Source organism: Amaranthus tricolor, chromosome 11, assembly GCF_026212465.1.
Source record: "Amaranthus tricolor cultivar Red isolate AtriRed21 chromosome 11, ASM2621246v1, whole genome shotgun sequence".
Lineage (NCBI taxonomy): Eukaryota > Viridiplantae > Streptophyta > Magnoliopsida > Caryophyllales > Amaranthaceae > Amaranthus > Amaranthus tricolor.
This window is the reverse complement of record NC_080057.1, coordinates 16,430,136-16,457,423: the sequence shown is the minus strand read 5'-3', so window position 1 is coordinate 16,457,423 and position 27,288 is coordinate 16,430,136. Positions and strand designations below refer to the sequence as shown.

At 35.5% G+C, this 27,288-nt stretch overlaps 1 protein-coding gene across 1 annotated transcript; it reads left to right on the top strand.

Annotated features, from left to right (window-relative positions):
* Positions 1-2,944: 2,944 nt before the first annotated feature.
* Positions 2,945-17,193, top strand: LOC130826561 (uncharacterized). Its single transcript, XM_057692144.1, has 4 exons — positions 2,945-3,303; positions 3,459-3,888; positions 4,071-4,823; positions 15,682-17,193. The coding sequence occupies exons 1-4, from the start codon at positions 2,945-2,947 to the stop codon at positions 17,191-17,193; spliced, it is 3,054 nt and encodes a 1,017-aa protein (XP_057548127.1).
* Positions 17,194-27,288: the final 10,095 nt, after the last annotated feature.

Genomic DNA, 27,288 nt, shown 5'->3' with positions numbered 1-27,288 from the left:
ATGAAGAAAGAGTCCTTGTCGCATGGTACCATTTAAGTAGCGAAGCAGGCGTTTTAATGCATTTCAATGTGACTCGGTAGGGGATTGCATAAATCACTACAAATAACTATCGATTGTCGCCAGTGGCGACGGACAAGCGAGGGCAAGCTACGTCGCCAAATGGAAAGCAAATTAGCGACGGGACAATGGTCGTAATATGGTCGCCAATGAAGACAGTATTTTTTTTATATTTTCTTAACATATGGCGACGGGTTCAGTGGTCGCCCATTGGTCGTTTTTTTTTTTTTCATAATTCATTGGCGACATTAAAGATATGGTCGCCATTTAGTCGCCAAGTAGACCGTATTTTTTTTTTATTTTAATAAATATAGGCGACGGTAGCTTGGAAGCCATATGGTCGCCACCACTTTTTCAATTTGAATTTGAAAAGATGGCGATGGATTTCTCATGGCTATATTATCGCCATATTTTCTATAAATAACACGCAGAATTGTTGTGTATTGTATATTTCGGTAACTAAAGAATTAGAAGTGGTTAGTGATTTTCTTATTCTATTATCTAGCTTGTGTTTTATCTTTACATGAGTTGTTTTATTTATTGTTATTGTTTATATTTAATTTTTATTGTCATTAATTTGATTTATTTTTATTATTTAATTAGTACATATTTTATTTCGTTTGTTATTTACTTGAGTTTTTTTATATTCTTTTATTGTATTATATTTTATTTTTATTGTCATTAATTTTCCTTAATAATTGTTATTAGAATAATTATATTATTACCATATATTTTATTTTCATGAATTGTTTTATATATTTTTATTTTCATTAACTTACTTTACTAATCAGTTGAATAATTATATTATTATATTATATTTAGGTGTTAAAAATGAATTTTAGGCAAGTTAGATTTTGCTCGTACACAAAGCATGAGTTCTGATGTTGTAGCGGTAGTGGGAGAGCAAGCGTCAAACAATCCAAATCTATACTCATAGATGGTGCATGATGCAGTAGCTAGTGTGTTTCCAGACAATTACCATTAGTTTCTTCCCTCACAGTATGATGTAGTGTTAGTAGATAATGAACCACCGGTACACGCTGACGAATATCCAAGGGATGTTTGATATATTAGATAATGAACAACTTCTACGAAACGAAAAAACAAATAGTTGCCCGTGGATTACCTGTTGAGAAGATAGATTGTTGTCCTAAGGGATGTTTGATATATTGGGGGGAATAATGCGAATGCAACTTGCTGTTATATTTTTGAAACTTCTAGATGGAGAAGAAACAGTAAGGGTGATAAGGTTTCGCGGAAATCCAAAGCAAAACATTGACTTATATCTTCAACCACAAATACAATAGCTGAATATGTTGTGGGAGGAGGGGGTTTGTACATTTGATGTGTCAAGAAAGGAGAATTTCCAACTGCGAGCAGCTTTAATGTGGACAAGCAATGACTTTCCAGCTTATTCGATGTTGTCCGGGTGGAGTACGGCGGGCCGATATGACCCGGGGTCGCTCGTATCGTTTATATGAACCATTTGTGTTGGCAAGTCAAGCACGTCAATTATATTATCTTCCATATCCGAGTACAAGACAAAATTTAAAAGATGTGGATCTTATACTCTCAGAAAACGAAGAATCCGAAGAGTAGTTTAATTATTTATATGTAATTATTTAATATTTTGTAACATTTAATACTATTTTATTATATTCCTCCGAATTATTAATATTTTGCAGTAATAATAATAATAACAACAACAATAATAATAATAATAATAATAATAATAATAATAATAATAATAATAATAATATTTTCTCTCTCTCTAGGGCTCTCTCTAGGGTTCCTCGTTGAATGCCCTGTTGATGTGTCTGATCCTTGATCAGCCATGGCAAAGACACGAACTCAAAAGGCAAAGGGACATGGAAAGGGAGAGGCGAGTGCAAAACACAAAAAAGCGAGTAATACAATTGATTCTGTAGTACATACGAGTGGTACCATTGATAATGCAACAACATCGATTGATAATGCAACAACATCGATTAATAAAGATACAATAGATGATGCATCAATGGAGAAGGTAGTGACGGACATTATTGATCAGGATGATAGTGCTCGATCAGAGGATGATTCGTTGCAACTCAGTGCAAGAATTACAAGTTGTGCTGATGCTTTAAAGGAGGGCAGTGTGCGTGATCGAGGCAGTGTAGCAGCAGCACCTGTTGATCGTCTCTTGCTAGATTCCGATACTCCAGTGATTGAATTTGATGATATTGTGGACGAGATCATCTACTGGGAGTCTGCGTTCATCTGTTACGTGCTGGGGGCCAATCCATCGTTGCAGGTAATGGAGGACTTTGCACATAGATTGTGGAAGCAATCTGAATTTGACAAACTGGTTGGTGTTGGGAAAGGTGTATATTTGGCACGATTCCACACCAAGGACAGCATGCTCAAGGTATGTCATGGTGATCATGTGTTTTTTGATTCGAAACCATTGATTCTGAAACCTTGGACCCCTGATATTGATATTATGAAAACTGATGTTAAAACATTTCCGTTGTGGATTAAATTGCCGGGGCTAGACCTTAAATATTGGGGGGAGAAAGCTTTGAATAAAATTTGTAGTGGTGTAGGGAAGGTTGTGAAACGGGATAGCCCAACTCTCAATAGGGATAAGTTACAATATGCCCGTGTTTTGGTAGAAACGAATATGTCTCACAAATTCCCGGATACGATTGAATTTATCAACGAGAAAGGGGATATGATTACACAGTCCGTGGAGTATGGTTGGAAGCCGTTGAAGTGTAGCACATGGTAAGGCTATGGGCATGAAGCTTTAAAGTGTAGAAAGGGGGTTGTGGGTAAGGTGGTTAAACGGTGGGTACCTAAACAGGTACAGCCAGCCACTAGTGCACCATTGCAGCAGGGTCCCAGTACCATGGCTACAGGCAGTACCAGTGCACAATTGCAGCAGGTTCTCAGTACCACTGCAGCAGCCACCAGATTGCAGCAGGCTGCCAGTACCACTGTAGCAGCCACTAGATTGCAGCAGGCTGCTAGTACCATGGCAGCAGGTAGTACACAGCAGGATGCAGAAGGTTTCGTGGCTATTACAAGGAAAGCTTCACCACATAAGGTTCCTCAACAACAGTCTGTACCTGCTAAGGTCCCTATGACTAATATGTTTGACGCATTGGTTGAGGGGAATTCCAAAGAAAAGATGGAACATGGTATGGCTCAGGGAACTCTTGAGATAAGTGCAGGGCATGCTCTAGCAGGGGTTTCTTCCCCTAAGGGGCATGGATAAAATTCTGATATGGAATGTTAGGGGGCTAAATAATTTGGATAAACGAAGGAAAGTAAAGGAGTTTATTTTCCTACAAAAAGTTCAATTATTTAGCCTTCTTGAGACTAGGATAAAAAAAAGCTAATCTTGGTAATTTTTATCTTAGTTTATGTCCGGATTGGAATTTTGTCTCGAACCATACTCATCACTATAATGGTATAATAATTCTTGCCTGGAATCCACATGTTTTCTCGGTTAATTTGTTGCTTGTTTCTGATCAACTTATTCATACTGAGATTTTGGTTAATGCCACTAAAGCTAAGTTCCTTGCTACGTTTGTCTATGTTCATAATGATACTAAAAACAGGGAACATTTGTGGAGTATGCTGTGTAACATTTCGGCTCGCATCTCCTTACCTTGGTGTGTTGGTGGTGATTTCAATGCGATTATGAATTATGATGATCGTGTTGGATCCGCTGTCCGAGATAAGGAAATTATCCCTATGTCTCATTGTATGCAGGTGTGTGAGCTCCATACTGTTAAGAGTGTGGGTAGATATTACACGTGGAACAACAAGCAGGATGGATGTCACAGGGTAATGTCCAAGATTGATAGATGCTTGAGCAATAAGGCCTGAGACCAGGTTTTCCCGGATAAGTGTGTAATATTCTCCCTGAAGGAGAGTTTGATCATAGTCCATTGATCCTCTCGACTGTTCAGATTTCCCAAGGGATGCAACCCTTTAAGTTCTACAATCATTGGGTTTTTCATGATCAGTTTCTAGACACTGTGCAGCAAGCTTGGGATTGCAATTTTGCAGGGACTCGAATGTATAAGATAATCAGGAAATTGAGATATTTGAAGCCCCTACTTAAAGCAATGGATGGTAGGACTGAATTTCACCTTGCCGTGGCATACAAAGAAGCTAAAGAGGCTTTGTTTAAAGCTCAGGAAGCAATGCACCTGTTTCCCATGGATCACAGCAAAGCTCAGATGGAAAAGGAGGCGGCTGATACGTTACTGAAAATAAAAAAGGACTACCAGCTTGTTCTAAACCAGAAGGCTAAGATCCACTGGCTCAGAGATGGGGATGAAAATACAAAGTTGTTTCACAGTTACATCAAAGGCAGACGGAAGAGTAACCTCATTTTGGCACTCTCAGATATGCACGGTCAGTGGGTGGATACCCCTCAACTTATCACTCGTAGTTTCATTGATTTCTACAATCATTTGTTGGGTACCTCGATTGACAGAACAGAAGTGTTTGATCATATAATCAAACAAGGGAACTGCTTGGAGCATAATTTGCATGTTTTGCTTGACTTCCATTTTACCCAAGAGGACATCAAAAAAGCAATTTTCTCAATCAACAAAACTAAAGCTCCAGGCTTTGACGGTTTTAACAGTGCATTTTTCCAGCATGCCTGGGAGATTTTTGGTACAGAGGTTTCAGAGGCTATTCAGGATGTGTTTAGAACGCAGAAACTACTCAAGCAAATCAATGTAACTGCAGTTACTCTTATTCCTAAGGTGAACATCCCTACCTCAGTCAAAGAGTACAGACCTATAGTGTTGGACCTCTTGAGTTTTGATGATGACTACACTTTATTTAAATGAACATGTTTTTTAGAGATTGTGCAGGTTGATATCCGATTATGATTATGATCGTTGATAGTACCTATGCCTTAGCTTATGGGAACGTACATGTCAAAAGGTTTCAATTGATGTTAGGAGAAGTATATCGCTTGGGATGTAAAATGGAGACAGCAGATCTACTGTTCCCAAGTTCGATGTTCTAGCTAAACTGAAGTCTGGAGTCAGCACACTGTTCCTGAGCTGAAGGTTGACTACGTTGACTGAAAATTCTGATTATCATATTTTAATTATTATTTTTTGTTAATGTATTTTAAATTAAATTGTTGCAGTAAAAATTTATTTAAGTTAATTGGCAAATCGTTTTTGTTAAAGAAAATGTATTCACGTTTTATTTGTTAAGATCCTTTATTTTAGGATCTATTTTTAGTAAATCCTGGATTTGTTAAAAATAGAATTAACTAACTTTGAATTGGTCTTAGCAAATCTTTCTAACCGGTTTTTATTCCTAAAAATTAGCAAGCAATCATTCCCACTAAGATTAACCGTTTTCTAAAATATAGCATGAAGTTCCAGCCATTAATTTGGGGAACAGGAATTACTACTGAAGAAACTGCTACTTTAGGGAACAGCGGTTATTAAGGGAACAGCGGTTATTGTTTATGTACACGTGTGATTTGACTTAATCAAATCTTATGGAAATAACCGTGTGTTTGCTTAATCCACATTACTCCCATGATCTCTTGATAGTGGGATGATGGATTGGATTATTCCATTTTCTTAGGGATATTATTTTCTATAAATTGCAAGATAATTCCGTTTTTTTTTAAGTGATGAGAAGTAATCCAACGTTTTGTGCTTAAGTGTTTTTCATACGTTTTTGTTGGATTTTACAAGAAATATTTTGTTCTTAAAATTGCCAATTAATTTATAATATTTTCTTGATGCAACTCTTTGATTTATTTTAGAGAATTTCTATCCTTTTTGTAAGGATTTTTGAGAGTTTATGTAATTAGACTCGGGTGAGTCTAAGGGGGAAGTTAGATAGCTTTTAGTGAAGCTAGAGAGGATTAGCTTATTGTAAAGCTAAGTTTGTTGCTTTGAGTAAAGCAATTAGAGAGTGAAGAGTTGGCCTAGTTGTTTCGCTTCGAGTGAAGTAAGGTGTTTATTGTAATTGTAACTAATTGCCTTAAACATAGTGAAGTTGTTAGAAATCCCAAGTGGTCGTGGTTTTTCCTTTTGTTTAGGCCCAAAAGGTTTCCACGTAAAATCGTGTGTCTCTCTTATTATTTTGCTCTTAGTTTAAGCTTTATTTATTTTGAATAATTCCGCAAAAACAGGGCACAATCGCTTGAACTTGCAACAACAACAATTCACCCCCCCTCTTATTGCTGTTCCCGTTCCTAATTGAATCAACAATTGGTATCAGAGCCCTGTTCCCAGAAGATCAGGAAACCCTGAGGGCAGATTCTGGTGTTCCCGAAAAATGTCAATTATGAACGAGCGAATGGAAGAAGGGTATTCAACTCAAAGACCGCCAATGTTCGATGGAAAATTCTATACATACTGGAAGAATAGGATGGAGATCTTCATCAAAGCGGAAAATTATCAAGTTTGGAGAGTCATAGAAATCGGAGATTTTGAGGTAACCACTACTAACTCCAACAATGAAATTGTTCCCAAACCTATAACCGAATATGAAAAAGAAGATTTTCAGAAAATGGAATTAAATGCTCTTGCTATAAAATTACTTCATTGTGGTCTTGGACCAAACGAGCATAATAGAATTATGGGGTGCAAATCCGCTAAGCAAATTTGGGACCTGCTTGCTGTTACCCATGAGGGAACAAGTGAAGTAAAACGGTCCAAAATTGATTTGTTAATGTCTAAATACGAGAGATTTGTTATGGAGCCAAGAGAAAGTATCCAAGAGATGTTCACTAGGTTCACCAACATAACAAACGAGCTTGTCTCTCTTGGAAGAATAATTCCCACTGATGAACAAGTAAGGAAGATTCTAAGGAGCCTTCCTCAAGATGAGCGCTGGAGGGCTAAGGTTACTGCTATACAAGAGTCCAAAGATTTTACTAAGTTCAATCTAGAGGAGCTGGCTGGTTCCCTAATGACGCATGAATTGCATTTGGGAACAGCAGACAGTTCCAGGAACAAGGGACTGGCTCTGGCAGCGGGGGAACAGGACGAATCAGAATGTGATGAGGAAGAGGCTGCTTTATTGGTACGAAAATTCAAGAAGTTCTTCAGGAAAAGCAGGTATGCAAATCAAAGAAACAACAAAGAAAGAAGAACAAAAAATCTTGAATGCCACAAATGTGGAAGTACCGAACACTTCATTAAGGATTGCCCAACATGGAAGAATGAAAAGGGCAAGGGAAAGACAAGAGATTCAAGAAGACCGTTGAACAAAGAAAATTTTAACAAGACTGACTTTCGTAAGGCCATGATTGCTGCATGGGGAGAAACTGAAAGTGAGAATGAAACTATTGTTCCCGAAGAAGAGGAGACAGCTAACCTATGTCTCATGGCTACACATAAAGGCAAGGAGAAGCAGGTAAATATTTCTAATTCATTTTCTGACCATTCATTCAATCCAAGTAAAAATGAATTAAAAGAGTTGTTAAAAGAGGCACAAGTTAAACTTGAAAATTGCAATGATAAGTGTCTCAAGTTAGAAAAGGAACTTAAGGTAAGCAAAGACCATGTCTCATACATAAACACCTTTAGACATGATGTCCAAAACAGATTTTTCGGTTTGTTGGACCAAAATATAATCCTAAAAGAAAATATGGAGAGACTTAAGAAGGAAAATGTTATTCTTAATATTGAGCTATCGCAATACAAATTATTAGGCTTAAATGAGAAATTGATAGATGCATCTACTAAAGATTTATGCAATGATTTTCAATATTTAAAAATGAATTCGGAATCCAACCGTAACAACAATAATAATCTTGAATTAAATTCAAGAGAAAAAGGGAAAATCAAAATAACTCCCAAATGGATTCTAGATGCTAAAAGTAAGAAATCACAAGGCCTAAATTATTTTAAGAATAACAAAAGTAAGAAAGCTTACGTTGATCTTCCTAGAGACAGGTACTGTACCTTCTGTGGTAAAGCTGGCCATCTGAAGGAACAGTGCACCAAAAGGGAACAGTATACTGTCTCTAACAGAAACTATGTCGATAACATTCAAATTGATAAATATGATTCATGTAAGATCGACAAGGAACCCAAGAAAGTCTGGGTTCCTATAATTGACAATTAATTATCTTACAGGTCCAAGTGAGGGGGAACAGCTCATGGTATCTCGACAGTGGGTGTTCCAAGCATATGGCGGGTGACAAATCTAAATTTCTCTCACTTGGAGCCTATGATGGGGGAACAGTAACCTTCGGTGACAATATGAAGGGTGAGATAATCGCCAAAGGAAAGGTTGGAAGGTCATGTTCCCACGCCATTGATAATGTATTTTTAGTCGAGAATTTGAAACACAACTTACTTACCATTTCTCAATTTTGTGATAAGGGTAACTCTGCAAACTTTACTTCTGAAAAGTGCATTATTTCTAGGAATGACACTGGAGACATCATTCTTGAGGGAAACAGAAAAGGGAACACTTATGTAGTGGACCTGGACACTGTTCCCAGAAACAGTCTAACGTGTCTAAGTGTTATAGAAGACGACCCACTTCTTTGGCATAAGCGTCTAGGTCATGCTAGTTATTCATTGATTAATTCATTAAGATCTAAAGACCTAGTTAGAGGACTACCAGCTATAAAATTCCTTAAGGATGAAATATGTGATCCTTGTGCCAAAGGAAAACAAGTAAGGTCATCTTTTAAAACAAAGAATGTTGTGACCACCTCAAAAACGCTTGAATTATTACATATGGATTTGTGTGGACCTATGAGAATACAAAGCCGTAGTGGCAAGAGATATGTGTTTGTTATTGTTGATGATTATAGTAGATTTACATGGACTTTATTTTTAGTTAGTAAAGATGAAGCCTTTTATGAGTTTGTCTCTTTCGCTAACAAAATACAAAAATCTACCTATAATCAAATTGTTCACATAAGGTCAGATCATGGTAAAGAATTTGAAAATTCAAGCTTTATGAGTTATTGCAATGAACATGGAATAAGTCACAATTTTTCCGCCCCTAGAACACCACAACAAAATGGTGTAGTAGAAAGGAAAAATAGAACTTTAGAAGAAATGGCTAGGACTATGTTGATTGTTAGTGGTTTACCTAGAAATTTTTGGGCCGAGGCTGTTAATACTGCATGTTATATTTTAAATAGAGTATTGATAAGACCCATCACTTCTAAGACACCTTATGAATTGCTTAAAGGTGTTAAACCAAATATTGCCTATTTTCGTGTGTTTGGATGCAAATGTTTTGTACATGTTAATGGAAAACGGAATATAGGTAAATTTGATGAAAGAAGTGATGAAGCAGTATTTCTTGGCTACTCATCTCAAAGTAAGGCATATAGAGTCTATAACAAAAGAACAATGAGTGTGGAAGAATCCGTTCACATAATTTTCGATGAAACTAACTTTTTGTCAAGTGAACAGGATACAAATAATTTTAAGATAGGTCTTGCAAATCTAGAAGAAGATGATGAAGAATTGAAAGTGCATGATCAAGAAACAGCTGGTGAACAGCCGGTTCCAGCAGAAGCAGAAAGTACTGATCAAGTTCAGGAACTGCCAGAACATCAGGAACAGCAGACTGTTCCCAATCCAGCTGTTCCCACAGATGAGCAGAACAATCCAGTAGCTGAACAGAATGTTAATCAAGCTGATGAACCAGAACATGCTACTGTTCCCACAAGAGATTTTATGCCAAAACCTTGGAGATATCAAAAATACCATCCTCTTGATTTGATTGTAAGTGACTTGAATAAAGGAACACAAACTCGATCTCAAATGAGAAATTTTTGTGCACATTTTGCGTTCCTATCATCACTTGAACCCAAAAATCACGAAGAAGCTCTAAAGGATTCCGAATGGGTTGTAGCCATGCAAGATGAATTGAACGAATTTGAAAGGAACAAAGTATGGCATTTAGAACCCAAACCGAAACACAAGAAGGTAATTGGTTTGAAATGGGTATTTCGGAACAAACTAGATGAGCATGGAATAATTGTAAGAAACAAAGCAAGGCTCGTGGTCAAAGGGTACAATCAACAAGAAGGTATTGATTATACTGAGACATTTGCTCCAGTAGCAAGGTTAGAAGCTATTAGAATTTTAATTTCTTTTGCTGCATTTATGAACTTTAAATTATATCAAATGGATGTGAAATGTGCTTTCTTGAATGGTTTTCTTGATGAAGAAGTTTTTGTTGAACAACCGCCTGGCTTTGAGAATACCTCGTGTCTTGATCATGTCTATAAGCTTGATAAAGCTCTTTATGGGTTGAAACAAGCTCCAAGGCAATGGTATGAAAGACTATCAAAGTTTTTGATTAAAAATGACTTTATTAGAGGTAAAATTGATAAAACCTTATTCTTTAAGAATAAAGGTTCCAATATATTAGTTGTTCAAATATATGTTGATGATATTATTTTTGGTGCCACAAATGAATTGCTATGTAAAGAATTTGCTAACCTTATGAGCACTGAATTTGAAATGAGCATGATGGGAGAATTAAATTTCTTTCTTGGTTTGCAAATTAAACAAACTGCTAATGGTATCTTTATTCATCAACAAAAATATATAAAAGAACTTCTTAAGAAATATGGCATGAATAACGCTAAAACCAACCATACACCCATGGCTACTAATGTAAGATTAGATGAAGATACAAATGGAACAAATATTGACCAAACTATGTATAGAGGCATGATTGGATCTTTATTATATCTAACTGCTAGTAGACCCGATATTTCATTTAGTGTTGGTTTATGTGCAAGATTTCAATCTAACCCTAAAGAATCACATCTAACTGCAGTGAAACGTATTTTGAGATATCTAAAGGGAACAGATGATTTATCATTATTTTATCCTAAAAGTGATGTCTTTGATTTGAAAGGCTTTAGTGATGCAGATTATGCAGGAGATCTTGTTAATAGAAAAAGCACGTCAGGTATGGTACAATTTCTTGGCTCATGTTTAGTTTCGTTGAGCTCCAAGAAACAAAACACTGTTGCATTATCAACTGCTGAAGCTGAGTACGTAGCAGCAGCAGCTTGCTGTTCCCAAATGATATGGATAAAGCAGCAGCTAAGAGACTTTGGTATTAAGTATGCATGTGTTCCTATTTATTGCGATAATACCAGTGCCATATGTATATCCAAAGATCCAGTGCATCACTCACGAGTAAAGCACATCCATATTAGGCATCATTTTCTTAAGGATAATGTTGAAAATAAAAATATCATTGTTAAGCATGTAAACACTAACGAGCAAATAGCAGATATCATGACCAAACCGCTTCCAAGGGAACAGCATGAGAAAATGAGATTGGAACTTGGCATGATCAAGCTGCATTAAAGGAAGTGTCATATATGATCCTTAGAGACAAAATAAAAATTGAAAATGATCAATCAACCACAATAAACTTGATTGAAAGATCAATTATTGATAGGATCAGGTACGCATTTTTTTAAGGGAATATACTTTGAATGTTCTTATGATTGCATGCTTATTTTGATCAAACGGTAGTAGCATAATATTATCATTTTCTTATTATAAATATATAATAAAAATAAAAAAAAAATAAAAAATGAAAAATTATATATAATTTTTTTTCCAGCAATTTTTTTTGGGAAGTAGGAGTTGGATCATCAAATTCATCTGTCTCCATTTCGTGTCTCTATATCAAAATGCATAACTAAGGAAAATGGAACATTTAGTAACCGTCACCTCTCACAAATAAACCCACTCCCTCACGTTCCATCCTTCACTTCATAATCATTACCCTTTCCCTTTCACTCAACCCTAAACCGTCATTCTCTCCACTTCTCTTGCTCTTCTCTTTCAAAACGTCCATGAAAATCAAAAACCAGAACTCTAAAATGAAGCAACCTGTACCTCTTCAAGTCATCTACCCACCTTCTCACACTCCTAAGTCTGAGTCTTCATCAAAAGAACAGGAGGGAACCCCCATCTCCCCGAAAATACATGCAAGCAGTAAGAGATCAAGAGGATCCAAGAAACCTCCAACACGTTCTGTAAAGAAAATGAAGGTAACCCACTACTTAAACGCTGAGGAACTTTCCAAAGAAATGTCAGTTGGCTTTGGCCTTGACAAAGAGTGGTATGAGACTACAAACTTTCCTCAATTTCACAAAATTTTACAAACTCAACATTGGGAATCACTCATGTGCGATTACTGCTGCAATCCCATTTACCCAGAAATTATGCGTGAGTTCATCTCTAACTTTTCTATTAATGATGGAGTCTGTTCAAGTTCAATTAAAGAAATTAAAATTGAGTTTGATAGTATGATGTTAGGACAGTGGCTAGGAGTACCATCCACTGGTTTTGATGTGTACTATGTTGGGTCAAAAATTGCGTTTTCTGGGATTGATGAAAAGGATGTTTGGAGATGTTTAGGTGTTAGGCAAAAGAGAAGTAAAGTGAGTCACAATGTTTTGTCCCCCTTACACAAGTTACTTTACAACATTGCTCGAAGGTTTATTTTACCACGAAATTCAAAACGTAGTGAGATAAGTCTTCGAGATGCCACTTTGATTTACTGTATGGTGAACAATATAAAGATTAATTTTCCTTCCTTGATGATTTCGCATTTAAATGATTGTATAGCCAAAAGATGTATGGTAGGCTATGGTGGTTTGTTGTCCTGGATTTTCTCAAAATTTGGTGTTCCACTTGGAGAATACAGTTTTCCTATGGGTCCCAGTAACATGATAGGTGCAAAATGTTTGAATAACTTGCGCCTTAAATTAAATGAGGAAGGGATCCTTGAAAATGCTGTGGAACAGATTGAAATTGATTCTGATGATGAGGAACAGGAGGAAGAGGGGAAGGAAAAGGAGGAACAGGAAGTAGAGGAAGAAGTGGAGAAGGAGGAACAGGAAAAAGAAGTTGAAAAGGAGGAACAGGAGAAAGAAGGAGCTGGAGTTAAGGAACAGGAGGTTGTTCCTTCTGATAAGGAGGAAGAAGACAAGGGGATGGGACCTGAAGTTGCTCTTGATGATGACTCTAGGGCTGAACCCAATAGTTTTCCCTCACCAAAGCCAACCACTCCACCACCACCATCACCAACACCAAGATCACCACCACCATCATTTCACAGACAAAGCTTTGATCAGGCAACCGTTCCTACTGCCCCCTTATACTCCATTCTCCTCAAGCTTGATGATTTGCAGGATCGCTTCTTCAAATTTCAAGATGAGATTCGTGTTTCCCTAGCCTCATTAGCTGACCAGATGACTCAAATGGAGGCTCGTCTTGGTGCTAAATTGGACACAGTGGAGGTGGAAACAGAATATATTGATGAAGATGCCCCTGCTTCCTAGTTCTCCTTTAATATCTTTTATGTTTCATTGCTACTATCTCTGTCACCAAACAATTTCTTTGTCTTTTGGTACCAGCTGGGGTACACCTCTTAAACATTGTTAACTTTGTTAAACCTTTTTACATATGCTACTAACTGTTAGGTTTGATTAGTCATTGCTTATCATGCTTGCATTCATTGTTATTGCTTTTTAATTTGTGCATCCTTATTCTCTCTTTGACTATAACTATATGTTTAGTGCTGTGGTTTGATTGCTTATCTTCTTTTTGAATGATGTCAAAAGGAGGAATATTTGGCACAAACTTAAATAATGCTTGAGCATGTTTGAGATCTAGTTAAATCTATTATGTTGGACTTATGGATTAAGGTGCTGGTTTGTTTCTGATGTTTGGTTTCGGATGTTTGTGTTGATAGCTGTTAGTTGTTGCTCATTAACACTAAAACTAGGTTTCTCATTGCATTAAGGATTAAGATACTGAATACTGATATTTCTGGTTTTGGTTAATTGTTTGTTTATGCTAATTTCTTTTAGCTCTGATTATATAAAGTTGTTGTTTTGATTATTTCTAGAGTAACTGGTTTCATGACATTTAGTTAAGAAGAGTTGTTTTGATCTCTAACATACTCTTCAACATTGGTTTACTCTATTTTGTTTTTTAAGTTTGTTTGAAAAGTTTGTCATCATCAAAAAGGGGGAATTTGTTGGACCTCTTGAGTTTTGATGATGACTACACTTTATTTAAATGAACATGTTTTTTAGAGATTGTGCAGGTTGATATCCGATTATGATTATGATCGTTGATAGTACCTATGCCTTAGCTTATGGGAACGTACATGTCAAAAGGTTTCAATTGATGTTAGGAGAAGTATATCGCTTGGGATGTAAAATGGAGACAGCAGATCTACTGTTCCCAAGTTCGATGTTCTAGCTAAACTGAAGTCTGGAGACAGCACACTGTTCCTGAGCTGAAGGTTGACTACGTTGACTGAAAATTCTGATTATCATATTTTAATTATTATTTTTAGTTAATGTATTTTAAATTAAATTGTTGCAGTAAAAATTTATTTAAGTTAATTGGCAAATCGTTTTTGTTAAAGAAAATGTATTCACGTTTTATTTGTTAAGATCCTTTATTTTAGGATCTATTTTTAGTAAATCCTGGATTTGTTAAAAATAGAATAAACTAACTTTGAATTGGTCTTAGCAAATCTTTCTAACCGGTTTTTATTCCTAAAAATTAGCAAGCAATCATTCCCACTAAGATTAACCGTTTTCTAAAATATAGCATGAAGTTCCAGCCATTAATTTGGGGAACAGGAATTACTACTGAAGAAACTGCTACTTTAGGGAACAGCGGTTATTAAGGGAACAGCGGTTATTGTTTATGTACACGTGTGATTTGACTTAATCAAATCTTATGGAAATAACCGTGTGTTTGCTTAATCCACATTACTCCCATGATCTCTTGATAGTGGGATGATGGATTGGATTATTCCATTTTCTTAGGGATATTATTTTCTATAAATTGCAAGATAATTCCGTTTTTTTTTAAGTGATGAGAAGTAATCCAACGTTTTGTGCTTAAGTGTTTTTCATACGTTTTTGTTGGATTTTACAAGAAATATTTTGTTCTTAAAATTGCCAATTAATTTATAATATTTTCTTGATGCAACTCTTTGATTTATTTTAGAGAATTTCTATCCTTTTTGTAAGGGTTTTTGAGAGTTTATGTAATTAGACTCGGGTGAGTCTAAGGGGGAAGTTAGATAGCTTTTAGTGAAGCTAGAGAGGATTAGCTTATTGTAAAGCTAAGTTTGTTGCTTTGAGTAAAGCAATTAGAGAGTGAAGAGTTGGCCTAGTTGTTTCGCTTCGAGTGAAGTAAGGTGTTTATTGTAATTGTAACTAATTGCCTTAAACATAGTGAAGTTGTTAGAAATCCCAAGTGGTCGTGGTTTTTCCTTTTGTTTAGGCCCAAAAGGTTTCCACGTAAAATTGTGTGTCTCTCTTATTATTTTGCTCTTAGTTTAAGCTTTATTTATTTTGAATAATTCCGCAAAAACAGGGCACAATCGCTTGAACTTGCAACAACAACAATTCACCCCCCCTCTTATTGCTGTTCCCGTTCCTAATTGAATCAACATATAGCTTGTTGCACAGTTCTCTACAAATGCATCACCAAACTCATTTGTTCCTAATTGAGAAAGGTGTTGCCTACAGTTTTCAGCTCGAATCAAGGTGCGTTTGTATCTGGGAGGAATATAATCCATAATGTACTCCTGTGTCAGGACTTGGTCAAGTTATATAGGCCGAGTCAAACACAAAGAGGGTGCCTTATGAAGCTAGACATCTCAAAGGCCTATGATACGGTAGAGTGGAGCTTTGTTAAGGACATGCTTCTGCATCTACAGTTTCCTGCTCATTTTGTTAAGATGATGATGACTTGTATTAAGTCTCCTACTTATTCCTTGATCATTAATGGTACTCCTAGCCCTCTTATTTTTCCTAAAAGAGGACTCAGACAAGGTGATCCACTATCTCCCCTACTATTTACACTCTGTATGGAATATGGTACTAGGATTCTCCAACAGGTGGCTACACTTCCTGGATTTCAATTCCATCCTAGATGTAAATCTCTCCGATTGAACAACTTGTGTTTTGCAGATTATATGTTACTATTTTGTAGTGGTGACATAGATTCCATTTCTATGATGCTAAGTGGTCTCAAACTCTTCTCTGAGACTACAGGACTACAGGTAAGTGCTGCAAAGTCTGAGATCTTCCTAGCAGGTATGTCCCCACAGGAGCATGAGATCATTAAGAATGTATCGGGATATAAAATTGGTAAGCTCCCTTTCACTTACCTAGGTATACCCATGGACACTAAAAGAATAACTCCTGCGGATTGTGACATTCTTATTGATAAAATGTGCAAGAGGATCAAAGTTTGGAGCTCTCGTAACCTCTCTTATAGTGGCAAACTACAATTAATTAATTTTGTGCTCCTTTCGGTATGTACCTATTGGACTCAAGGTTTTATTTTGCCAGTTTCAGTCACTAACAAAATCAACAGCATCTGTCAACAATTCCTATGGCATGGAGTTAGTCAAGGCACAAAGCATGGCAATATTGCATGGGAAAATCTGTGTAAGACAAAGAAAGGTGGAGGCCTAAGCATTAGGAACTTGGGGCTATGGAACAAAGTTGCTATAGGAAAACATATTTGGTCTATTTGCCACAAGAAAGAAAACTTATGGGTCAAATGGGTTCATGCGGTTTATATCAAGGACCAACTATGGGAGGATCACAGGCCTCCTGTCACAACAAGTTGGATTTGGAGAGATCTATGCAAGCTAAGAGATGACATTATAGGCCTAGTACAACAGCAGTCCAGCACGGCTTACAGCATCAGAGGACTATACAAGGACCTGCTACCTCCAGAACTTAGTATCCCTTGGTGCAGGACGGTCTGGTGTAGACACTCAATTCCTAAGCACCGTTTTATCACCTGGCTCACCATGAAAAACAGATTGCAAACTCGAGACAGATTGCTAAAACATAACCTGATTGTAGATGCTACCTGTGTTTTATGTAACAATGACATAGAAACTCATGATCACTTGTTCTTTTATTGCTCTTGTAGTTTTGTGATTTTGCAGCAAGTTATGCAGTGGCTGGGATGTGATTTTACAACCAAGTCATTGCAAACCATTCTTTACAGGTGTGGTAATATCAAAGGCAACAAGATGAAGAAGCGTGCTTTGTTGTGCAGTATAGCAGCAACAATTTACGGAGTGTAGAAGCTGAGGAATGATGTTCTCTGGCGGAATACATATGCATCTAATTCAGCTTATATAGTTTCCCATATTAGATGGAGTGTGAAAAATAGATTACTCCAATTGTGTAATGAGGATGATAGGCATTATGATTGGCTCCAAGCGTTGTAATTTTGTAGGAAATGATGCTACAAATGATTAAGCGTGGCTTGGGAACCCTTCCTAGAAGGTGGCTCTTGCTACTGCTCATGATGGATCGTGCATCATTTTTTCTGAATCTGTACCTTGATATATGTTTTTGATTCATGATGAAATAAAATTTCTCTTATTTCTCAAAAAAAAAAATAATAATAATAACGTTGTAATAATAATAATAATAATAATAATAATAATAATAATAATAATTAATAATAATAATAATAATAATAATAATAATAATAATAATAATCTGTCGCCAACTTCACAAAGTCAAACCTCCTGTCATGTCATTACAGATGGCGACCAACCAGCGACTAAGAAGTCGGTCACCAATTGCTGATGATAAAAACATCACTATTTTGCCCTCATTTCTCATTTCCTACAACTCTATCTTCATTTACCTTATACTTCAATCCTTATACGCCTCATTATCTTTCCAACTCTAAATTTTCTTTTCATCCATTAATCTCATTCTCTATTTATTTTCTTTTCTTTCTTAATCTCATCTTCATCATCTTGTGGTTACAACTCATTTTCAATTCTAAAATTCTCATCTTGTTACTAAAAGGTTAGTGTTTATTATATATTTTTTTGTATTTTTTCAATGTTGTTGATGATTATGATGATAAATTATGTTTGAATGTTTTTTTTTATGTTTGATTTTGAATTATGGTGTACATTGTCATCTTCAACATGTTTTTTCATGTTATTTCATGATGTTTATGTTGAATTATTTATGTTTTATTTTTATATTTTCGAATTATGGTATATTTTGAGCATGCTTAATGTAATAATTTATTATTGATGTAATGTTATTATTTTGTTTAATGCTATTTTTTTGCCCAGTTTTTGTTTCATGATGTTTTTTTTATATAAATTCCGAATTATGGTATAACTTGAGCATGTTTAACGTTATTTTTTTGCCTAGATTTTGTTTTATGTTATTTTCGACATATTTTTATGTTTTTTTTATATTTTCGATTAATGGCATTTTTGAAACATGTTTAGTGCTAATATTTTCTAGTTTTTTCTTATATTCATATTTAGTTTTAAATCGTTTTTTTTAATATTTCAAGAACAATCGAAAGGTCAAAGAGCCACAGCCTACGAAATATTTACAAGAAGCACGGCAAATGGAGTTCAATAATCAATTATGGAAAGCGGTGCAAATGGGAAATGTTAAGACTACCTATGAGACTGAACAAATTCAAAGAGAACTAGAACTACTTTTTGAAATTCATTCAATCCCATCTCAATTTGTATCAACCTCCTCCTTCAAATGAATGATTAAATATATGTACTTTTTGTGAATTTGTACATAAACTTTAATTTTATATATATTTTCAGCTCTTTATTTTTATTTACTTGTTTTATGTGTATATATATATATATATATTTATCTTAATATTACAACAAATATAATATATGTATATATATATATATATATATATATATATATATATATATATATATATATATATATATATATATATATATATATATATATATATATATAAATTAAAAAAAGAGGCGACCAAAAAGCTATGAATACGTGGTCGCCAGTCTGGCGACGAAACAGCTACGAAAAGGTGGTCGCCAAGAGGGCGACCAAACAGCTAGGAGAAAGTTGGTCGCCAGTGTGGCAACGGGAAACTGGTCGCCAAGTGGTCGCTACTGTTTCTGAAAAAATGGCGAGGAAAAGGCGTCCATTTTAAGATTAGCGACGAAAGAAATAGTGACCACCTCGGATCCCGTCGCCCGGCCTACTTTTTGACCGTTTAGCTATGAAATGGCGACGAAATGCATTGTCGCCAATTCGATGGTTATTTGTAGTTAATTGTGAAAGTTTATTCACTGTAAAAGAGATGTCAGGTCTTGTGAATGATAAGTATTGCAAGGCTCCTACAAGTGCACCATAAGTTGTGGGATTGGGTATAGGAGGACCATCATGAAGAAGAAGAGAGGATTGAGATGCAATTGGTGTGCATGCAGGTTTGCACTCAAGCATATTGGCCTTTTGTAAAATGTCATGAATATACTTACTTTGAGATAAAAATAACCCATGAGAATGAGGAATAACTTCGACACCAAGAAAGTATGAAAGGGGACCAAGGTCCTTAAGAGAGAAAAGTGAGGAAAAGGATAGCTATAAAATTTTCAAGTTTTGTGGATATTCGGCCGGTGATGATGATCTCATCAATGTATACAATAAGGCAAAGGGGTGAAGAATATGATTTGAGCTGAAATAAGAATGGATACAAAATTGTTGGGGTGAACCCTCGAGAAAGAAGATAAAGTCGCAACTCATCATACCAAGCTCTACTAGCTTGCTTTAGGCCATAAATAGCCTTATTAAGTTTACATACATGATTGGGGAAAGTAGGGTCAATGAAGCCAGATGGTTGTGACATGTATACTTCTTCAGTTAAAGAACCTTAAAGGAAGGCATTATTGATATCAAGTTAGCGAAGTTTCCATCCCTTAGAAATGGCTAGGGAAAGGATTAATCTTAGAGTTACAGGTTTGACAACAGGACTAAAAGTTTTAATGTAATCTACTCCTGGTCGTTGATGAAACCCTTTAGCAACAAGTCGGGCTATGAGACGATCAATTGAGCCATCAACAGGACTAAAAGGGTCCAAATGTTATTATGAGTAAGTGTCATATTCAGTACTCATTGCTTGTCTCCATTAAGGGTGTTTGCGAGCAGTTGTAATATTGGAAAGTTCGGAGATAGGGTTTGTATGGCAGTGTGAAGTATATAATCAGAGTTGTAGTATTTGCTATTGGGTTTGCGGTGACGAGCGGGCAAGGGTAATGATACAGCATGATTTAAAGGTATCGTGTGGGTTGATTGATCCGTTTGATAAAGGATATGCAAGTTATCTGTTGCTATTGTAGGAGAATGGGATTGGGGTAAGGTTTTAGAAGATATATGATTTAAAATGGACAAAGTGGAATGAATGGGCATGTTTATGGTTGATTGTAAAGGAGGAGCAGATAAAGGGACTTGTGGAGTAATGTGAGGTGATTGAGAAAGAAAAGGAGCATGGGAAGGTGGGTCCTGGACAGTATATGTAGGATCCTTAGTTTGGTGTGGCATTATAGAGATAAAGAGGGGACACCATGCATTAATGTCATGTGTTTCTGAATCTTCATTACACGATGGAGTGAGGGACATGTATGGAAATTCATTCTCGAAAAATTGAACATGACGAGAGGTATAAATTTTGTGAGTAAGAGGATCAAGACAATAATAAGTACTCTGAGAAGGTGAATAACCCACAAATAAACAAGGTGTAGACTTAGGTTGAAGCTTATGGTTGGTATAGGGTCTTAGCCATGGATAACAAAGATAATTAAAAGAGCGTAATTTGTTATAATTAAGCAACATTTTAAAGAGACGGAGAAAAGGAGATTCATTTTGTAAAGTGGGGGTGGGGAGACGATTGATTAGATAAGTTGCAGTAAAAAAGGTAAGAGGCCAAAATTGGAGAGGCATTTTGGCATGTGAAAGTAATTCTAGTCTAATTTCAACAATATGACGATGACGTCATTCAACGTAATCATTATGTTCAAGTGTATGAGGAGGAGAAGAAAGATGTATTATACCACAAGATGAAAGATGCGAACGAAGTTTGGTATATTCTCCCCCATTATCACTAAAGAGTTGTTTAATGGGCCGTTTAAAGTATTTTTCAAGTAGAGATTGGAAACGAATAAATATTTGAAATGAGTCAGATTTTTGTTTAATTGGATAAAGCGAAATATACTTAGTATAACTGTCAACAAAAATAATGTAATATTTAAAATTATCATATGAGAGGATGGGAGAAGTCCATACATGAGAAAAATTGAGGTCTAAAGGTGCATTAGATGTAAGTGTAGAAATATTGAAAGGTAATTTATGACTTTTATTAATTTGACAAGAATTGCAAGGGGTAAAAATACAAGGAAAATCAACAAAAAAATGTAGATAATAATTACATAATTTTGAAAGATGGATGGCCTAACTTATGATGCCAAGTTGAAGAAGATGTCTTTTGGGCAACATAGGTAGAAGGGGGATTAAAGAAACAATCATAAACACCTTTATTAGTGTGTCCTTGAAAAAGTGGATTGTCCGTATTCAGGTCCTTCATATGAAAAAAAGATGAGAAGAAGGTGACTCGTATTTTATTATCATAATTGGGACAAAGAAAGAATATTGCGAAATATACGGGGAATATATAATACATTTTTAAGAACGAAAGAAAAATTGGCTATTGATAATGTCATGGAGCCGCATGGGAGATAGGAAGAGATGTACCATCAACAATGAGAAGTTCGTCATGACCATCATAGAGAGCGTGAAGAGAGAGTGTATTAAAATTATTGGTAACATGGTGAGATGCGCCACTATCTAGTAACCAAGTAGAGTTAAAAGGTGAAAATGTAATAGTAATATTCACATGAGGTTGTATATGGGATGCATGAGAGAAAGGAATGGTGAGAAATTGTTGGGGATCCATAACAGGCCAAAAAAAAATTAAAGCAGAACCAAAAGATGAAGGATCTGTATGCTACTTTGATACCATATAAGAATTGTAGAAGTGATAATTGTATTGATATCAAATTTACAATATATACACAATGGAATAATAATAATAATAATAATAATAATAATAATAATAATAATAATAGAACATAATAACCAAAACATCTAAGCTAGAAAGTATAGAATTCATATCCCTTAATTATATGGATATTTGATGACTAAATACTAACTATTCAGGAAACAATAATTCAAAAGACATCAAGAGAATATTTACTTGATACAGACTTGGAGTTGATATGCGGCGGGTATAAGTTGGGCCGTTGGTATACCCATGATGGATATACCCATTCGGTCATAGTGGGTGGGAATGCATTTGATTGTATACCCAGGTGGGTAGGCGTGATTACGAAAATTTTACCTGCTATAAGTGATGGATAGATGATAGATATGAAAACTTAGGTGGGTATGAGTATGAGCGTGGATATAAAGCATCCAACCCCCGTTTATGATCCCTATAGATAGTTAAACCTATTGTGCTATTCACATAGAACAGATTGATTAGATAAATACATAAAAAAAATATATAAAATCAAACATGGTTTATTACTTCAAATTACTAGTTCTACTATTTATTTTCTTGTGACTCAACTAAGACTAATTCTAGTATGAGATTAAAAAATTCCCAAAATATCAATTCATAAATATTAAAAGTAAGACCTATCTGAATGTGATGTAAGATTGAATTAATTGCGTGATAATTATATTTCCCAATGTAAATTGATAATAATATATACCTTATTATCTAAATAAATAAATGGAAACTGAGCTCTACCTCCAACATTTACAAGTTATGTTGTTTACAGTTTTATCTCCACATTTCAATGCGTTGTGAATGGGATACAATATGGGCAATTTTGATGATAATTGACACTTTTGCTGTATCTTTATAGTATTTTTTTTTTTCATTTTTCGTAAAAAAAAAAATTAAAAATCTCTAATTGTGAATAATTATATGAAAATTTAATATTAATAAAATTTACATTGAGATGAATCAAATAAGATCTCACTTGACTATATTTTGGCATTTAGATTAAAAATAAAAATAAAATACAAATTAAGAGTAATCGATGAATTGTGTAAAAAACTAAATGTGATAACTTAAAATAATTGGAGGGAGTAGTATGTTTTCGTTTTTCGTAAACAGATAAAATTAAAAATTTTAAACTAGCTGCTTGATAGGTGATTTTAGTTTCATCACAAGCGTACGGTGTATGTGGTAGCTAAGTAAGCTAACGGATCAAACACGAGGAAGCAAGATTAATTTTGATTTTATCAAATTCTATTAATCTCGATTGGTAACAAAAGATAGGTGATAAGTAAGAACATCTACGACTAAAAAGGATTAAAGCTCAGTATAGTAAAAGACTAAGGCTTCAGGAATTCCCACTACTACATATGAATTCATGATGGACGTTTGATTAAAAGATAATTTAGATTGATAAAACAATTGATTAATTTTTAAGGCCAGACTAATTACACCCGTAACTCCTGCATATTGATTAATAATAACAAGGTTTTAACTTAATTCATTAATACAAAGTTGAATCTCAATCGCAGCTCTCGCATCTTGATAAAATCTCAACAAAGAATTTACATAATGGGTCAATCAACCAATTAATCTAATCAATCTAACAAACAAAAACAATACTTTTATCCATCAGTCTAATCATGTTTCGTAGGGTTCATCCCTCTACTTTGTTAAAAAGACTACTCACTAATAGAATGCATAGAGACAAGTAAATTAAACGAATAAACAAAACTAACAACGATAAAACATAATTAAACATATTAGAAAGTGATAATACCTTAATAATGGAGGATGATGAAAAATAAAACCATAAACTTCATGAAGAATAAAACCCCAAACTTAGAATTACATCTAGGTACTATATAAACTAGAAAAATCAAAACATAAAAGAAAATAATTAAAAAGAGCATGAAAAAAAATATGATAATGAAAGGTAATGAAACTAATCCATCTGCCTAAGGGTTGTTTGGCAAATTAGCTTATTGAGTAATTTTAGCTTATTTTGGTATAAATAGAGGGTTGGGTGTTCAACCAGCTAATGCTACTGTTTGGTGAATTAGCTGGTTGAAACAGCTTATTGATACGAGTAAGCTGTTTTTTAACAAGCTTCGTATAGCAGCGGGCTCAAAATCAGCTGGTCAAACCTGTTAATAAAATCAGCTGGTCAAATCAGCCACTATAATCAGCTACTAGCTACAAGCCGTTTGCCAAACACCCTTTAACTTTTCTAATGAAGTCTCAACCAGAGTTATCGAACACATCAAAACTTTACTTTCAATGTAGCTTCAACAAAAGCTACTGAGATCTCGCCCGAGATCATACACAGGGCACTCAAAATGACTCGGAATCTCATCAAATGACTCTCAAACTTTTTGATATCCATAAAATATCTTCATGAGCCACAAAATGAAGTCTAAACATGTGATGATATGTTCATGAAACTCGGTAGACATGGTTGAGGATTAGATGGCTAGAAAAGGGCTTGAATTCACTCGAACATGGAACGATAAAACGGAAAAAGGCATATAACGGCAAATGAACTCAATATATCCTCTATAAATTTCACTTGACTATATTTCAACTTAAAGATTGAAAATTCTTAGAATATGTTAGAATAATATCTCTTGATTACTTGCATATTTTGTATAATCTTTATGATTGTGTAGAATATTAGGAAAATGTTTAGTTTCCTAAAGTATAGTTTGTAATCTTGTATATATTAACATTATTCCTAATGAGAAAGGCAACCTGAATCATTCTTACATGGTATCAGAAGCCTCAATTTTTTATCCTGACCCTCCCTTCCTCCTCCTTGCAGCCGACAAGCACTCCTCAAGGCTGCCGCCACCTATCTCCTCCTTTTCTTTATTCTTTCTCCTCCATGGCCTCTCCCACCAAAATTCATCCCGCCACTTTGGTTACTAATATTAAAACAAGTGTCCCTATCCAACTTAATGAAGATGGTTCAAATTTCCATACTTGGGTCACTTTATTCAAACTTCATTGTCGAGCTCACCTTGTGGATTCTCATATTATTCCCTATGACTCCTTTAAAGCTTTAGTTTCTAAAGATTCCGAATGGCAACGTCTTGATGACATTGTTCGCACATGGATTTATGGCTCTATTAGTCCCTCCCTCCTTCAATCTATAGATCGTCCCGATGATTGTGCCTTTGATGCTTGGAATCGTCTTGAGAAAAATTTCCAAAATAATAAAACATCTCGAATTCTTCATCTTGAGTCTCAATTTAATGACATTTCTCTATCCACTTTTTCCAATGTCAAGTCTTATTGCAATGAACTTGAAACTATTGCTACTTCTCTTAATAATCTTAGCACTTCCATCACCGATAATCGATTGGCTCTTCAAGTTCTTCATGGGTTGACTTTGGAATACAAAACTTTTTGGTCTTTGGTTCAACATATGAATCCCATTCCCTCCTTTGATACTCTTCGTTCAATGTTAGAATTGGAAGAACGCTCCAACTATAAACACAATTCTCCTGCTCAAGATTCGACCCTTATTACCACAAACAAAGGTTTGTTTTCTAAAAATTCCGCTCCTTTTAACAATCGCGGCTCTTCCCACCATCATGGTGGCCACCGCCATTCTCGTCGTGGTGGCCGGACCCACCATGGCAGCCACCATGGCTCCACCAGTGCATCTGGCCCCTGGCAGCAGCAATATTCCAGGCCCACTCCTTGTAATAACTCTCGGCCCAACAGAAACTACCATGGCCCACCCTCCTTTCGCTCTTATCCCTATCCTGGATGGCCTTCTTGGGCCAGACACAGTTGGGCCCTGCCTGTTGCCCCCTTTCCCACTACATCTTGGGCTCCTCCTTCTTCAAGAAATGGATCTTTTGCTGGTCTTCTTGGTCCGCGACCGGCACAAAGCTATCACACCGGGACTAATGCTTCTATGAATTATATTCTTACGGACATCGATCATGCTATGAAAACTCTCTCTTTGTCTACTCCGGATGAGCAATTTTATATGGATACCAGTGCCACATTCCACATGACTCGCTCTCAAGGTACTTTACTTCCTTATTTTCCTCTAAAGCATCAATTCAATAATGTTATTGTTGTCGGTAATGGTAATTTAATTCCAATTCTAGGTCACGGGCATATTTCTTTTACTTCCTCCCAAAAATCCCTTACTCTAAAAAATGTGTTATATGCACCTAAACTTATTAAAAACTTTATTTGCGTTCGTAAATTCACTCTTGATAATATGCTTTCTGTTGAATTTGATCCTTTTGACTTTTTCTGTGAAGGATTTGGCCACGGGGAGCATCGCTCTGAGATCTAATAGCATGGGTAATCTGTATCCTTTCCCATCTACACATGGAGCTTCTCCTTCGTTTTCCACATCATCGGCTTTTTTCGTTTTTTCTTCTAGTATTTGACATTCCCATTTAGGACATCCGAGCAATGCAATTTTAAATTCCTTGTATTCTTCTCATTTAATTCAATGTAATAAAGATCCTCATTTTGTTTGTCATTCATGTCCTTTAGGGAAACACATTCAATTACCTTTTGTTAATTCTATGTTCTTTTTCTTGATAATTATACTAATTTTTGTGGATTTTTCCTTTATTTTGCAAATCTCAAGTTTATGATGTGTTTGTGAATTTCAATATTTTTGTTAATACCCAATTTGAGCTTAATATAAAATATTTTCAATGTGATAACGAGGGTGAATTTGACAATAATATGTTTCATCAATTTTGTACTAGTCGGGGTATTACTCTTCGTTTTTCTTGTCCTCACACATCTTCTCAAAATGGCAAATCCGAACGCAAAATTCGCTCCATCAATAACATTATTCGTACTCTTTTATGTCATGCTTCCCTTCCTCCGTCTTTTTGGCCTCACGCCTTAAACACGGCTACTTATCTCCTTAATATCCTTCCTTCTAAACTTCTTGGTAATCTCACTCCCACTCATTTTCTATATCGTATGTCTCCTACATATACTCATCTACGCGTTTTTGAGTGTTTATGTTTTCCTCTTTTTCCCTCTACTACTATCCACAAACTCCACCCATGCTCTATTCCATGTGTCTTTTTAGGATATCCCTCTTCTCATAGGGGTTACAAGTGCTATGATCTCTCATCCCGTAAAATCATTATATCTCAGCATGTTCTATTTGATGAGGCCACCTTTCCTTTTTCTCAATCTCCTTCCCCCCTCTCCCCAAAACTACCAATTCTTAAATGATAATATTCCCCTTAATTTGCTCAAAATAGCCCATACACATTCTTCTCCCCCTACTGGGCCTGATCCATCT

Bases quoted from the DNA above. Each gene is read 5' to 3' on its own strand.
- LOC130826561 (XM_057692144.1), top strand. From the start codon at position 2,945: ATGGCTACAGGCAGTACCAGTGCACAATTGCAGCAGGTTCTCAGTACC. The intron at 3,889-4,070 runs GTAATGTCCAAG...TTTCATGATCAG, and splicing joins AGCAGGATGGATGTCACAGG to TTTCTAGACACTGTGCAGCA. The intron at 4,824-15,681 runs GTGAACATCCCT...CTCCTGTGTCAG, and splicing joins CAGTTACTCTTATTCCTAAG to GACTTGGTCAAGTTATATAG.